This window comes from Bos javanicus, chromosome 10 (genome assembly GCF_032452875.1).
Source record: "Bos javanicus breed banteng chromosome 10, ARS-OSU_banteng_1.0, whole genome shotgun sequence".
Lineage (NCBI taxonomy): Eukaryota > Metazoa > Chordata > Mammalia > Artiodactyla > Bovidae > Bos > Bos javanicus.
In genome coordinates, this window is record NC_083877.1 from 10,985,652 (window position 1) to 11,001,837 (window position 16,186).

The 16,186-nt window shown below is 43.5% G+C and overlaps 1 protein-coding gene across 1 annotated transcript in view; it reads left to right on the plus strand.

Moving 5' to 3' along the window:
• The first annotated feature begins 3,650 nt into the window (after nucleotides 1-3,650).
• THBS4 (thrombospondin 4) overlaps nucleotides 3,651-16,186 on the plus strand; it is a 53,795-nt gene continuing 41,259 nt past the window's right edge. Inside the window, exons 1-2 of the mRNA XM_061430054.1 lie at nucleotides 3,651-3,916; nucleotides 14,295-14,498. Of these exons, the coding sequence (XP_061286038.1) occupies nucleotides 3,829-3,916; nucleotides 14,295-14,498 (292 nt within the window). The 5' untranslated portion in view covers nucleotides 3,651-3,828. The remainder of the gene's footprint in view (nucleotides 3,917-14,294; nucleotides 14,499-16,186) is intronic.

Below are 16,186 nucleotides of genomic sequence, written 5' to 3' on the forward strand. Positions count from 1 at the left end.
ATATGCAGATGACACCACCCTTATGGCAGAAAGTGAAGAGGAACTAAAGAGCGTCTTGATAAGGGTTAACAAGAGTGAAAAAGCTGGCTTAAAACTCAACATTCAAAAAAGTAAGATCATGGCATCCTGTCCCATCACTTAATGGCAATAGAAGGGGAAAAAAAAAACAGTGACAGATTTTATTTTCTTGGGCTCCAAAATCATTGCAGACGATGACTGTGGTCATGAAATTAAAGACGTTTGCTCCTTGGAAGGAAAGCTATGACAAACCTAGGTGGCGTATTAAGAAGCAGAGATATCTCTCTGCCGACAAAGGTCTTTATAGTCAAAGCTATGGTTTTTCCAGTAGTCATGTATAGATGTGAGAGTTGGACTATAAAGAAAACTGAGCACTGAAGAATTTATGCTTTTGAACTGTGATGTTGGAGAAGACTCTTCAGAGTCCCTTGGACAGCAAGGAGATCAAACCAGTCAGTCCTACTATGAATATTCATTAGAAGGACTAATGCTGAAGCTCCAATACTTTGGCCACCTGATTTGAAGAGCTAACTCATTGCAAAAGACCCTAATTCTGGGAAAGATTGAAGGCAAAAGGAGAAGGGGTCGATAGAGGATGAGATGGTTGGATAGCATTACCAACTCAATGAACATGAGTTTGAGCAAACTCCAGGAGATACTGAAGGATAGGGAAGCCTAGCAACAGTCCAAGGGGTTGCAGAGAGTCAGACACAACTTAGCAACTGAACAACAACAAAATCTTAATGGCATGCCAAAAAAAAAAAATTTGTTGTTCTCATGGCTGGAATCAACAAGACAGCTCTGCTGATCTTGCCAGAACGGACTAATCTGGGTAAGTCAGCTGTAAGTGGAGCTCAGCTGGCTTTGCCTAGGATGACTTGTAACTCAGCTCTGCTCCATGTCTCAACCTCCAACAATCTAGTGCGGCCACACTCTCAAGGCAAAGGCAGAAGTAGAATAGTAAGTCAGTCCAGTTACAAGTATGTTTTAAACTTCTGTTTGTAGGAGTTTTGCTACATATTTATCGGCCAAAAAAGCGACATATCTAAGCCGAGAGCTACAGCAGGAAAACAAAAGCTGTATGGAGAAAAAGAGTGAAGCATTGGGGCCATTTTTGCAATCTACAGTACAAATAGATTACTAACATATCATAACCTCTTACCCTACTTTACAGTACTAAGAGAAAGAAAGTCAGTTCAATGAGCTACTCACTATCAAGTGCCAGAACTGTCCTTGAAATTGGGACTATTAAAAAAAAATGAGATACTACTTAAGAGTTTACAGTTTGTTACTTGGAGGAAATTAAATAAATTAGCACATTATTAAGATATATTAAAATCAGAATGGTAAGAATAACGACAGATAGTTTAATGAAGTGGCACAGAAAAGACACCGATCAACTCTCTTGCCTCCTTTACCATATATTTCACAGCCAATTTAATAGATTTTTATGGAAATTAAATTTCCTCCTGATTTTGGCGACATAAAGAAAACACTGACTGTGATTCCCCAAAGAATAGCCTCATAAAATTGCAGTATCTTTAAAAACAAAACTAAATTGTAAGTTCTATCAGGCTAGCAGAAAATCATTTGACTCTTTTGTTGCTCAATTACACTTAGTAGTCATCCAGTTTCAACCCAAATTTATTGTGTGCCTACCTGTGCAAGCTGTTTTTTCTGGGAATCTGCTGGGATTTGGGGAGGCTTGGGAAAGAGGACTAAACAAAGATGATTTAAAAATATGGTATCTGCCTTCAAATAACTTCCAGCTTAGACCTACTTACTCTGAAGTCCATTGTATAAAACATATACAAGCAAAGCTGCTGGGCTTAAAGTAAATGTTGAGAGTCTGGAGCCCCCTCTGTCCCAGGCCACTGCTGAGGACACTGTCTGGAGACTTGAAGACTCTGCACGCGTGCTCAGTCGTGTCTGATTCTTTGTGACCCCATGGACTGTCCATGAGATTTCCCAGGCAAGAATCCTGGAGTGGGTTGCCATTTCCTTCTCCAGGGGATCTTCCTGACCCAGGGATCGAACTTGCATCCCCTGCGTTGGCAGATGGATTCTTCACCACTAGGGCCACCTGGGAAGCCCGAGTCTAATCCATCTCACTGGTGTATAGTGAGAAGGCGATGGCACCCACGCCAGTGCTCTTGCCTGGCAAATCCCATGGATGGAGGAGCCTGGTGGGCTGCAGTCCATGGGATGACTAAGAGTCGGACACAACTGAGCGACTTCACTTTCACTTTTCACTTTCATGCATTGGAGAAGGAAATGGCAACCCACTCCAGTGTTCTTGCCTGGAGAATCCCAGGGACGGGGAAGCCTGGTGGGCTGCCGTCTCTGGGGTCGCACAGAGTTGGACACGACTGAAGCGACTTAACAGTAACAGTGTACAGTCACACTGCTGAAAACATGTGCCTTTGTCTCTTCAGTGCTCTCTCACATGTACACATATGGTGACCCACTCCATACAGAAACTTTGGTGTAACATGGCATTAAATGAAGCCCCAACTAGAATATGGTAGACCTTGAATATATACAATAGAAAGGAACTCTGAATATAGCTCACAAATTTCCAGGTCATTAGCTGTAAATGAAATCATAACGGGTTATTCTAGCACAGTTTGGGAATAAGATGATGAGTTAATCTTCCAGCATGTGGCAGTTTGTGGCTTATTCTTAAACTTTGAAATGGAATTCTTTGAGACTTAAAGAAAGGGATATAAATACATTGCTGGATTTTCTCCATTAGTCAAGATTGTTTATGAGGGAAAGGTTTACCATTGTTCTGAAATATTTTTTCCTCTAGTTAATCCACATTATTTTTAGGGGGCTTTGCCCAGAAGGAAGGCTAATTCCTTATGTTCCTTTCCTCTCTTTTAGGTCCTGTTCCCATAGCTTGAAACTGTCACTTGGAATCTTTTGGGAGGGTGAAACAGAAGTGGGCAGACAAGTGTTTGGAAAATAAATTCTCCATAAAACTCTACCATCCTATAAATGGTTCTGTCTGGATGGATTCCTTGAGATGTGTTTTATTTCCATTAAAAACTCAAAAATTTTGAAACATTCACTGTTCACATCCCTAAGCCTGATGGGGAAAATATTCATCATCTGAAGTATTCAAGACAAGCTTGAAGAAATAAAAGAAACGAATTGTTCACCGGACCACCTTGGGAGGCAGAAGTTCCCGCAGAGCCCAAGACGGGTGTTAAAAGTTTGTTCAAACAATGTTCTGTTCAGAAAAGAAGAGGTGGGGGACGGACGGTGCCCAAAGCTAGCGGGTCAGTGTCATTTTCTGCTTCTTTTGCCCCTCTCTTCTCCTTCTTCGCTGTCCTGCACGTCCTCACTTTCTTACCAGCCCCCTCCTCGCTCTTCCCATTCTCCTAACTTCCTCGTCCGTCCGGGGTCGGCGACCACGCCCACCTCCCCAGAACCCAGTCGGGCGGAGGTAGGGGGGGTCCCTTCTCGTCCCCAGTGCCCACGCTCACCCCTTTCTCTCCGCCGCTCTGGCCACCCCCACACTTCCCGGCCAAAGGGGATCCTGGCCAAGGGGGCCGCCCCGGCCTCGGCCCTTCCCCGCCCCGGCCGGCCGGACCATAAAGCGCCCAGCCCTGCCTCCAGCGCACCGAGCTCCGCGGCGCCAGGACCCGAACGCCGCCCCCCGACGGCTGCCCGGACGCCGCCGCGCTCGCCTTACCTGCGCCGCCCGCGGGAAGCCCGACCGGGGGCCGCGCGCCGCCCGCACACCCAGGCGGGGCCCACGCTGCTGAGACTCCCGCGCGCCCGCGGGGAGCGCGGAGAGCCAACATGTTGGCCCCGCGCGGAGCCACCTTCCTCCTGCTGCACCTGGCCCTGCAGCCCTGGCTGGGGGCCGGCGCCCAGGCCACCCCGCAGGGTAAGTAGGTGCGAGCCGGGCTCCGGGCCACCGAGCCCGCCGTCTCGCAGCTCCGCTCGGGCGAACGGAGGGACCAGCCCCGCGCGCTGCTCCGCTCTTGGCTCCTGGGTCCCTCTGGGTACCTCACTGTGCCTCTGGGGCCCGAGGCAAAGCGTATTGTGCTTGGAAGCGGTCATTAGAGATGAGAATTTTCGGGGATTCGATTAACCGGCGGTGAGATCAATTCCCTATACAATAGTTTGGGGGTAGGGGTGTAAAATTTATTTTCAGTCTAGGCAAAGAGGTGGGGTTCACTTCCAAGCTTGTAGCGCGGCCCTAGACCTCGAACACGTCCAGTCTGGAGTACGGTGAAATCTGGATTCTGTGCCCTGCGGCTCTGTGGGCCGCCCTCCCTTCGGCGATGACACCCTAAATCTTTCGATGTTAGCCTAGTCTGAGGCCACATACCCAAGAAAGGTGCAATATTACTCTTTTACCTTGCCGCTCGCCTTTTTCTGCTCCAGCTCTGCTGGGACTTTGGGAGTTGGCTTGATCTCTTGAATCTGGAGGTAAATTGAACAGGAAGGCTAAGAAATGGGTCTTTCTCTACAGAGGTTAAAAATTAGATAAATAATTTGAAAAGCACTTGGATAATCAATCTTCAAACCCCTTTGTGAAAAGAACCGTTGTGCAGAAAGCACTTAAGCTTAAACAGAATTTTGGGAAGACCGAAAGGAAGAAGTTATTTAACCAAGAAAAGCTCTTAGGGCTCTAATTGGCTAGCCAGTGATCGCCTTCATTTGCTTGAAATTGATGCCTGGGGTTAATTTCTTTCCGGCTAAGGAAATAAAACTTGAAGTAAAAATTGCTATTTCTAGGAAGCCAGAATCAAGATTGCTTATCCTGGTCCCTTCCCCTCCCACTGCAGTAATTACCCGTTTAAACTTTGCATTTCACCAAACAACTCACTCTGATTCCAGACCAGGCTACCAGAATTGTATTGTCAGGGGGTACTGAACTGCTTTTAGTTTGAGTTGAAATGTTTAAAACGCTGCAGTTTATTCATTGCAACCTTGCTTCTGGGAAGGTAAGAAAGGAAACTTTTTTTAAAAATTAGTATATAATTGGCATATAATGTTATATCAGTTTTAAGTGTACAACAATTTGATAATTGTATACACTGCAAAACGTTCACCACAAGACTAGTTAATACCTGTCGCCACACATGGCTGCAGTTTTTTCCCTTGTGATGAGGACTCTAAGATCTACTCCCTTAGCAACTCTCAAATATGCAATACAGTACTATTAACTGTAGTCACCAGGCTGTATGTTACATCCCCACGGCTTATTTTACAACTAGAAGTTTGTACCTTTTGGCCTTCTTCATCTGTTTCACCCCCACAACCACCACTCCCACTTCTGGCAACCATTAATCTGTTCTCTGTATTCTATGAGATTCTTCTTGTTTTTAAGATTTCACATATGAGATCATACGTAATTTGTTTTTCCCATTACACTTAGCATAATGCCCATGAAGTCCATCCATGTTGTTATAAATGGCAAGATTTCATTCCTTTTTTATGATTGGATAATATTCTATCATATATGTGTGTCTACACATATATATATGTCATTTTTTATATCCATTCATCCATTGATAGACACGGGTTGTTTTCATATCTTGGCTATTATAAATAGTGCTGTGATGAATAACTCCATGTATCTTTTAGAGTTAATGGTTTCATTTTCTTTGGATAAATACCCAGGGGTGAAATTGCTGGATCATATGCAAAGAGTCAGACACGACTGAGCGACTGAACTGAACTGACTGATGGTAGTTCTAATTTTTTGAGAACCCTTCATACTGTTTTCCGTAGTGACTGCACCAACTTGCATTCCCACCAGTGATGCACAGTTCAGTTCAGTTCAGTCGCTCAGTCGTGTCCAACTCTTCATGACCCCATGAATCACAGCACGCCAGGCCTCCCTGTCCATCACCAAGTCCCGGAGTTCACTCACACTCACATCCGTCGAGTCGGTGATGCCATCCAGCCATCTCATCCTCTGTCGTCCCCTTTTCCTCCTGCCCCCAATCCCACCCAGCATCAGGGTCTTTTCCAATGAGTCAACTCTTCACATGAGGTGGCCACAGTACTGGAGTTTCAGCTTTAGCATCAGTCCTTCCAATGAACACCCAGGACTGATCTCCTTTAGCATGGACTGGTTGGATCTCCTTGCAGTCCAAGGGACTCTCAAGAGTCTTCTCCAACACCACAGTTCAAAAGCATCAATTCTTCGGCGCTCAGCCTTCTTCACAGTCCAACTCTCACATCCATACATGACCACTGGAAAAACCATGGCCTTGTCTAGATGGACCTTTGTTGGCAAAGTAATATCTCTGCTTTTTAATATGATATCTAGGTTGGTCATAACTTTCCTTCCAAGAAGTAAGCGTCTTTTAATTTCATGGCTGCAGTCACCATCTGCAGTGATTTTGGAGCCCCCCAAAAATAAAGTCTGACACTGTTTCCTCTGTTTCCCCATCTATTTCCCATGAAGTGATGGGACCAGATGCCATGATCTTCATTTTCTGAATGTTGAGCTTTAAGCCAACTTTTTCAGTCTCCTCTTTCACTCTCCTCAAGAGGCTTTTTAGTTCCTCTTCACTTTCTGCCATAAGGGTGGTGTACAAGGGTTCCCTTTTTCCCACATTTGCACCAACACTTGCTGTTTCTTGTCTTTTTAATACTAGCCGTTCTAACAGGTGTAAGGTAGCATGCCACTGTGGTTTTGGTTTGCGTTTCTCTGGTTACTAGTGATGTTGGGCATCTGTTCATGTATATGCGGGCTGTCTTCTTTGGGGAAAAGTTTATTTGGATTTTCTGCCCAATTTTAAACATGTTTGCTTGTAGTTCTTGGTTGTTTTGCGTGTCTTTTCTGTTGAGTTGTATGAATTCGTTATATGTTTTGGATATTAACCCCTTACAGCAGAGATGTGATGTGCGGATATTTTTTCCCACTCCGCAGGTTGCCTTTTCATTTCAGTGGTCTCCTTTGCTGTGTGAAGCCTTGTAGTTTGATGTAGTCTCCCTTGTTTACCTTTCTTTGCTGCCTTTGCTTTTGGTGTCAGAAGGAAGCTCTTTAACACAGTTCAAAAACTTTCTTACTGCAGACGTTATTTAACAGGTTTGAATTCATGGGTCTAATATTTTGTGTTACTCAAATTCTTGACATTTGAACATGCAACTTCATGGTGTGCAGGTATGGATTTTGCTTCTCCTGAGACAGAGCTGCCTGTTTCGTGGAGACTCGAAATCAGGCTATACCTACATTATCTGGTTAACTTAATTGCTGTAGATGATCTGATTAAGTCAAGTTTCTGATAGATGCCTTTATTGAATTGATTAGTCTTACAGTTATCAGCTCAGCTGAAAAATTTGCTCGTCTCCTTTCTCCTCTGAGCTGCCTTGCTATTCTTATTAGTAAATATTTGATTTTCATGACACGGTGGTTGGGCTCATTGGTAGCAGTAATTTCACCTGTGCACGACTAGAAGATTGTGCCTAGATCTTGGCACTATTACTGAAGTGTAATAACATTAATAGAAACTTGCAGTGTCTCATTTCCTTTTCAGAATGCTCTCCAAGCTCATTACTAACTAATCCCAACTCTGCCTCTTGAGAGAGAAACCAGTGGATTAGAAGAACCATACAGATTGAAATGTGATTAATTTAGTTTGAGGTGAATTATGAAGTAATTGTGGTCAAAGCAAGAATCAGGAATACCAAGAGTTTAGTTCTGCATGCAGTTCCCATCCTTGAAACACACATCTCTTTCCTGAAGATGTCTTGTCCTAAAGAGAATGTTTAAATATGTTGTCTTATTTCCTTTCTCTTTCACTGGTGAAAATATAAAGTTTCCAGTTCTCTGTAAATTTAAAAATTCTCCACCCCCTCTTGAACTACACTGGGCAGCAATCCTCACGTTTGGGGAATGTGGGACACAAGAAAAAACATAATAGATAATCTGCTTTCCAACATTGCTAGTGTTAATTTCATTATTGTGAAAGATTCTCAGTATATATGAAAGAAAGAATACAGATCCAATCTGAAGACAGGTCATCTTATAAAAAGAGTAGACATTCCTAAGTAACTAGGCTTCTACCTTTTCTTTTATAACTATTTTTTCTTACAAAAGCAATACATCTTCATTGTATTGTAAAAAAAAAAAATAGAAAATTGGGTAAACAAAAGAAAAGGAAGTTTAAAATGTAAATATAATCATACAAACAAGAGATGGGTACTATTCATGTCAGCATTTTGTCATATTGCTTTTCAATTCTTTTTGTAGTTCAGTTCAGTTTAGTTGCTCAGTCCTGTCTGACTCTTTGTGACCCCATGAACTGCAGCACGCCAGGCCTCCCTGTCCATCACCAAATCCCACAGTTTACTCAAACTCATGTCCATCCAGTCGGTGATGCCTCCAACCATCTCATCCTCTGTCGTCCCCTTCTCCTCCCACCTTCAATCTTTCCTGGCATCAGGGTCTTTTCAAATGAGTCAGTTCTTCGCATCAGGTGGCCAAAGTATTGGAGTTTCAGCTTCAGCATCAGTCCTTCCAATGACCATTCCGGAATGATTTCCTTTAGGATGGACTGGTTTGATCTCCTTGCCGTCCAAGGGACTCTCAAGAGCCTCCTCCAACACCACAATTTAAAAGCATCAGTTGTTCAATGCTCAGCTTTCTTTATAGTCTGACTCTCACATCCATACATGACTACTGGAAAAACCATAGCTTTGACTAGACAGACCTTTGTTGACAAAGTACTGTCTCTCCTTTTTAATCTGCTATATAGATTGGTCATAACTTTTCTTCCAAGAAGCAAACATCTTTTAATTTCATGGCTGCAATCACCATCTGCAGTGATTTTAGAGCCCCAAAAAATAAATTCTGTCACTGTTTCCATTGTTTCCCCATCTATTTGGCATGAAGTGATGGGACCAGATGCCATGATGTTAGTTTTCTGAAGGTTGAGTTTTAAGCCAACTTTTTCACTCTCCTCTTTCACTTTCATCAAGAGGCTCTTTAGTTCGTCTTCACTTTCTGCCATAAGGGTGGTGTCATATGCATATTTGAGGTTATTGATATTTCTTCCGGCAGTCTTGATTGCAGCTTGTACTTCATCCAGCTCAGCATTTTCTCATGACGTACTCTGCATATAAGGTAAATAAGCAGGGTGACAATATACAGCCTTGATGCACTCCTTTCCCGATTTTGAACCAGTCTGTTGTTCCATATACAGTTCTAACTGTTGCTTCCTGAACTGCATGCAGATTTCTCAGGAGGCAGGTAAGGTGGTCTGGTATTCCCATCTCTTGAAGAATTTTCCACAGTTTATTGTGATCCACACAGTCAAAGGCTTTGGCATAGTCAATAAAGCAGAAATAGATGTTTTTCTGGAACTCTCTTGCTTTTTCAATGATCCAGTGGATGTTGGCAATTTGATCTCTGGTTCCTCTGCCTTTTCTAAATCTAGCTTGAACATCTGAAAGCCTGATTTGGAGAATTTTGAGCATTACTTTGTTAGCATGTGAGATGAGTACAATTTTGCGGTATTTGAGCATTTTTTGGCATTGCCTTTCTTTGGGGTTGGGATGAAAACTGATCTTTTCCAGTCCTGTGGTCCCTGCTGAGTTTTCCAAATTTGCTGGCATATTGAGTGCAGCACTTTCACAGCATCATCTTTTAGAATTTGAAATAGCTCAACTGGAATTCCATCACCTCCACTAGCTTTGTTCGTAGCGATGCTTCCTAAGGCCCACTTGACTTTGCATTCCAGGATGTCTGGCTCTAGGTGAGTGATCACACTGTCGTGATTATCTGGGTCGTGAAGATCTTTTTGTATAGTTCTTCTGTGTATTCTTGTCACCTCTTCTTAATATCTTCTGCTTCTGTTAGGTCCGTACCATTTCTGTGCTTTATTTTGCCCATCTTTGCGTGAAATGTTCCCTTAGTGTCTCTCATTTTCTTGAAGTGATCTCTAGTTTTCCGCATTCTGTTTTCCTCTATTTATTTGCATTGATCTCTGAGGAAGGCTTTCTTATCTGTCCTTGCTGTTCTTTGGAATGCTGCATTCAGGTGGCTATATCTTTCCTTTTTTCCTTTGCCTTTTACTTCTCTTCTTTTCACAGCTATTTGTAAGGCCTCCTCAGACAGCCATTTTGCCTTTTTGCATTTCTTTTTCTTGGGGATGGTCTTGATCCCTGTCTCCTGTACAATGTCATGAACCTCTGTCCATAGTTCATCAGGCACTCTGTCTCTCAGATCTAATCCCTTGAATCTATTTCTCACTTTCAATGTATAATTGTAAGGGATTTGATTTAGGTCATACCTGAATGGTCTAGTGGTTTTCCCTACTTTGTTCAATTTAAGTCTGAATTTGGCAATAAGGAGTTCATGATCTGAGCCACCGTCAGCTCCCAGTCTTGTTTTTGCTGACTGTATAGAGCTTCTCCATCTTTGGCTGCAAAGAATATAATCAATCTCATTTCAGTGTTGACCATCTGGTGATGTCTATGTGTAGAGTCTTCTCTTGTGTTGTTGGAAGAGGGTGTTTGCTATGGCCAGTGCGTTCTCTTGGCAAAACTCTATTAGCCTTTTCCCTGCTTCGTTCTGTACTCCAAGGCCAAATTTGCCTGTTACTCCAAGTATTTCTTAACTTCCTACTTTTGCATTCCAGTACCCTATAATGAAAAGGACATCTTTTTTGGGTGTTAGTTCTAGAAGGTCTTGTAGGTCTTCATAGAACTGTTCAACTTCATCTTCTTCAGCATTACTGATCAGGGCATAGACTTGGATTACTGTGATAATCTTTCTCCCCATAGTATATCATGAGCATCTTTCCATATGTAAGTATTCAGTTGCGTTACTGTTTTTGATAGTATTACTCTTTTTGGGTGGACCAAAATTTCCTGGGTAGCTCAGCTGGTAAAGGATCCACCTGCAATGCAGGAGACTCTGGTTTAATTCCTGGGTTGGGAAGATCCCCTGGAGAAGGGATAGGCTACCCACTCCAGTATTCTTGGGCTTCCCTTGTGGCTCAGATGGTAAAGAATCTGCCTGCAATAAAGAAACTGCGGGATACCTGGGTTCTATCCCTGGGTTGGGAAGATCCCCTGGAGGAGGGCATGACAACCCACTCCTGTATTTTAGTGTGGAGAATCCTCATGGATAGAGGAGTCTGTCTGGCTACAGTTCATAGGGTGACAAAGAGTTGGATGAGACTAAGCACAGCATAAAATATATTTAGCCTGGGCTCTAGCATAGGACAGTTGATTGTTTCCAGTGGTTTGAAATTGTAAATAATTTATTGAACATTTGTAGTGCCACAGGATGGTTTGGGATGGCTGAACCCCTGTAATCTCTGTCAAACCCTACTATCTCTGGTAAAGAGAGGTGAAATGCTATGCCAGCAAAGATCCAGGTTTCCCACCTCTTCCAATTAGATTTTCACATAACTCCTTCCTACATAGAAGCTTTAGAATTAATACTGGTGGTGAATCTCCTTGTACCTAAATACATTACTGTGTTATCCATTATTTTCTTAAGATAAATTCCTTTAGTAGAGTCACTAAATCAAAGAGCATGTGTGTCTTAGGGTCTTTGATACTGTTTTTTAAACTGGCTTCAAAGTGTTTATTCTAGTGTAAATCTTTACCCACCGGTATATGAGTACCCAGTTCCCCGAATTCTCACTAACAGTTGGGTATTGTTGCATTTATTGTTTTCAATTTAATGAGGGAAATAATACCTTAATGCATTTTTTTAATGTTTATTTATTTAAGAGTCGGACACGACTGAGCAACTTCACTTTCACTTTTCACTTTCATGCATTGGAGATGGAAATGGCAACCCACTCTGGTATTCTTGCCTGGAGAATCCCGGGGACGGCGGAGCCTGGTGGGCTGCCGTCTGTGGGGTCGCACAGACTCGGACACGACTGAAGCGACGCAGCAGCAGTGTTGTGTCTTCATTGCTGTGCAAGGGCTTTCTCTAGTTGCAGTGAGCAGGGGCTCCCCTTCCTTGCACTGTGCAGGCTTCTCAGTGTGGTGGCTTCTCTTTTGAGCAGCACAAGCTCTTGGCACATAGGCTTCAGTAGTTGGGGTGTGTGGGCTCATGAGTTGTGCCTTGCGAGCTCTAGAGCACTGGCTCAGTAGTTGTGGCACACACACACACACACACACTTAGTTGCCCTGCAGCATGTGGGATCTTCTCAGAGCAGGGATCGGACCAGTGTCCCCTGCATTGGCAGGTATATTCTTAACTGGACCACCAGGGAAGCCCTACCTTGATGTTTAAGTTAGCAATTCCTTCATCATTAGTTAAGCATGTGAACACATTATTTGTGTACTTATTTGCCCTTGTAATACTTTTTTTGTAAATTGTTTTTTCGTGTTATATGCCCATTTTTTTCTGTTAGGATGCTTATTTCATTGATTTATAAGAACTCTTTATAAATTACAGATACTATGACCGTCTTTCAGTTCAGTTCAGTTCAGTTCAGTCGCTCAGTCGTGTCCGACTCTTTTCAACCCCATGAATCGCAGCACGCCAGGCCTCCCTGTCCATCACCAACTCCTGGAGTTCACTCAGACTCACGTTCATCGAGTCAGTGATGCCATCCAGCCATCTCATCCTCTGTCGTCCCCTTCTCTTCCTGCCCCCAATCCCTCCCAGCATCAGGGTCTTTTCCAATGAGTCAACTCTTTGCATGAGGTGGCCAAAGTACTGGAGTTTCAGCTTTAGCATCAGTCCTTCCAAAGAAATCCCAGGGCTGATCTCCTTCAGAATGGACTGGTTGGATCTCCTTGCAGTCCAAGGGACTCTCAAGAGTCTTCTCCAACACCACAGTTCAAAAGCATCAATTTTTCAGCGCTCAGCTTTCTTCACAGTCCAACTCTCACATCCATATGTGACCACTGGAAAAATCATAGCCTTGACTAGACAGACCTTTGTTGGCAAAGTAATGTCTCTGCTTTTTAATATGTTATCTAGTTGGTCATAACTTTCCTTCCAAGGAGTAAGCGTCTTTTAATTTCATGGCTGCAATCACCATCTGCAGTGATTGTGGAGCCCCAAAAATAAAGTCTGACACTGTTTCCTCATCTATTTCCCATGAAGTGATGGGACCAGATGCCATGATGTATGACCGTCTTTAGTAACCAGATTATTATATCCAGAAACAGCTCTGGAGCCTGAAGTTCTTGCAGGCTGTGGGATTGTTCAAACAATTTTGCATAAACCAAAAGAAACATTAGGTAACAGTCTAGTGAGAGTTACCCAAATTTGGCCTTTGCCTTTGAAATTAACTGGACACACTTTTTTATAGCTTTCATAAAGTTTAAAAGTGCAGCTGGCTTGTATCAAAAGCAACTTGTACAATATAAATTTAGATTCTAGATTTTGTAGACCAACTCTGTCAGGTTATACAGTCAAGAAACAGAAAGCACGTTGTACTGTTTTGTTTCCATTTTGTTTCCACATTGTCAGACTCACAATTTCTTAGCAGAGAAATACTGGAGAACTGTAAACGCACAAAGGCACACTTAGGTCCCACAAAGGTAGCAGATTGTTTTGTTGACACTGTATCTCCCATCACATCCATGCTTTCCATGGCATTCCTTGTGTCGTTTATTACTGACCAGGAATAGACAGCTGGATTTGATCCAGGAGGCACATGTGGGATCCCAAGGCAGAAATTCACTACTAGGGGACATAAGAGAAACAATGACTTGGATGCTCTTACCTGTATGCATGTGTGCATGCTAAGGTAGCTTCAGTCATGTCCAATTCTCTGTGACCCCATGGACTATAGCCTGCCAGCCTCCTCTGTCCGTGGGATTCTCCAGACAAGAATACTGGAGTGGGTTGCCATGCCCTCCTCCAGGGGATCTTCCCGATCCAAGGATCAAACCCACGTCATTTCTTATGTCTCCTACACTGGCAGGTGGGTTCTTTACCACTAGCCCCACCTGGGAAGCCCATGTTCTTTCCCGACCCCCCACATGCTAAACATTTAGTACTTTTCCTGGTGGGCATTTTCAGAGTCACTTCTTCAGGCAAAATGGATTTGCAAATTTTGTCTTCTCTTGGGGTCTATAACTTGGTGATGAATATTGTGCTATATTTCTTCTGGTTCAAATATCCAGTCACCGTAGAGTGATCAGAGACAACTGGCAAGTTTGACAATGTGGAAAAATGATTATAATATCAGCTTACTTCATAGCTTACTGTGAAAATTGTCCCCCCTCTAAAACAACAAAACAAAACAGAAACAAAAACCACGTTTGTCCGTAAGTTAAACTTTCACTGATTGTCCTTGTCTTCCCGTTCTCCCCAGTCTTTGACCTTCTCCCATCTGCCAGCCAGAGGCTGAACCCGAGTGTTCTGCAGCCGATCCTGACAGACCCCACTCTGAACGAGCTCTACGTGATCTCCACCTTCAAGCTGCAGTCGAAAAGCTCAGCCACCATCTTCGGCCTTTACTCTTCAGCTGATCACAGCAAATATTTTGAATTTACTGTCATGGGACGTTTAAATAAAGGTAAGCAAGTTTGTAGAAATCATTTTCTTAAAAATCCTCTCTGCCTCTTCCAGAATTTGGGGGTAGGGGGTCTTCTTTCATTCAGGTTGTTCCATCCACCATTCATTTCAGCTTTCAATACCAAATTCTTCTACTTGTACATTTACCTGTATAGGGAGGGTGAGTTGATATCGGGAGAAAGAAGGAAGACTTGCCTGTGGCCAAAATGCGCTTTGACATTGCCCCATCCTTATGTTATTCTGGATCCAGTTCCTGAAGGGACAGGACCCAACGCAATTAAGCCACTGTATTAGTTCTACCTGCTGTAACACTTACCATAAACTCTGTAAAGTCTGTGGCTTAAGCAATAGACTTTAATTTCCCATAGTACCGGAGACTGGGAAGTCCAAGGTCAAGCTGCTAGCAGATTGGGTGCCTGGTGGGAGCCTGAGTGCTGACTTGTAAATGGCCACCTTCTCACCGTGTCCTCACGTGGCCTCTCCTCGGTGTGTATTGGTGGAGAGAGAGAAAGAGGAAACTCTGTCTTCCTTTTCTTATAAGGACACTGATGCCATCAGGAGGGCCCTACCCTCATGACCTCGTCTAAACCAAATTCCCACCCAGAGCACTTCCTCTACCATCACTCTGAGGACCGGGGCTTCAGCACATGAACTTGAGGGGAACACAGCACTCAGCCTGTAATAGCCACTCACCCCATTCTTTGTGCTCCCGTAGAGGCATGTGGCAGACTTAACTCCTAGCTCTGCGAGCGGCGCCTGGACTTGACGGAGACACTATATCTCACAGGTGGAACTAGATGAACAGCTCTCTTTTCTACCTGTTTTGTGCCAGTTTACACAGATCTGTCACTTGGTTGTTGCCCCTGCTGTCAAATGTTTCACTGTCAAAGTGAATTACTACGGTATACTAAGAAAACTAAGAAATGACTCGCAAAGAAAAAGGTCACTGTTTTTTCATCTCCTCTTCCACCCGTGCCCTGGGGACAGCACCTGTTCCTGCTTATTGAGGAATGTGACAGATACGTGTCTGTGCTGCCTGATGTTTTTAATAAAAAAAGAGGAGGATTGGTCCTTCCTGCAGAGATTTTTTGTTATTTATTTCAATTTGCTTTACAAAGGAGATGCTTCGAGCACTTCAGACTCTCTCAGACTCTAATTGTGATTGAACACTTAAAGCTGCAGGTGTTAGGAACTGAAAGAAACCCCTAATTCTTAGCGTTCACAGGACAATAGAATTAAAAGCAAAAAGGAATGGGCTTTTAGTGGCTTCTTTTATGTCCGTTTCCAATATCCTCCTTCCCTCCTCCCACTCCCAGCCCACTCTTAAGTCTGCTTTCTCTGTTCCTCATGGCCTCTCAGGGGCTGAGGTGCAGTTTCAGATCATGGAAGGAGTTGGGGACCTGGCTCATGATTTAGCCGATGGCTCAACCATTCCTGCTCCCTTTGCCTCACCTGAAGCCATGTTGGGAGGTCATTTTCCCCATCTCTCTACCGTGATTCTGATAACCCCATTTTGCCTCAGATCTACTGAAGGAACAGCTTGTCTTCTGAGAACCCAAGCTACTCAGTTTATGATATATAAAAACCACCCTGCTCTTTAAAGGAGGAGCTTCCCTTTTAAGAAGCTATCTAAACTATTTTAAATACTCTGGAAGGTTTTTCTTTTAGCTCACTCAGCTTGGCGGCTAA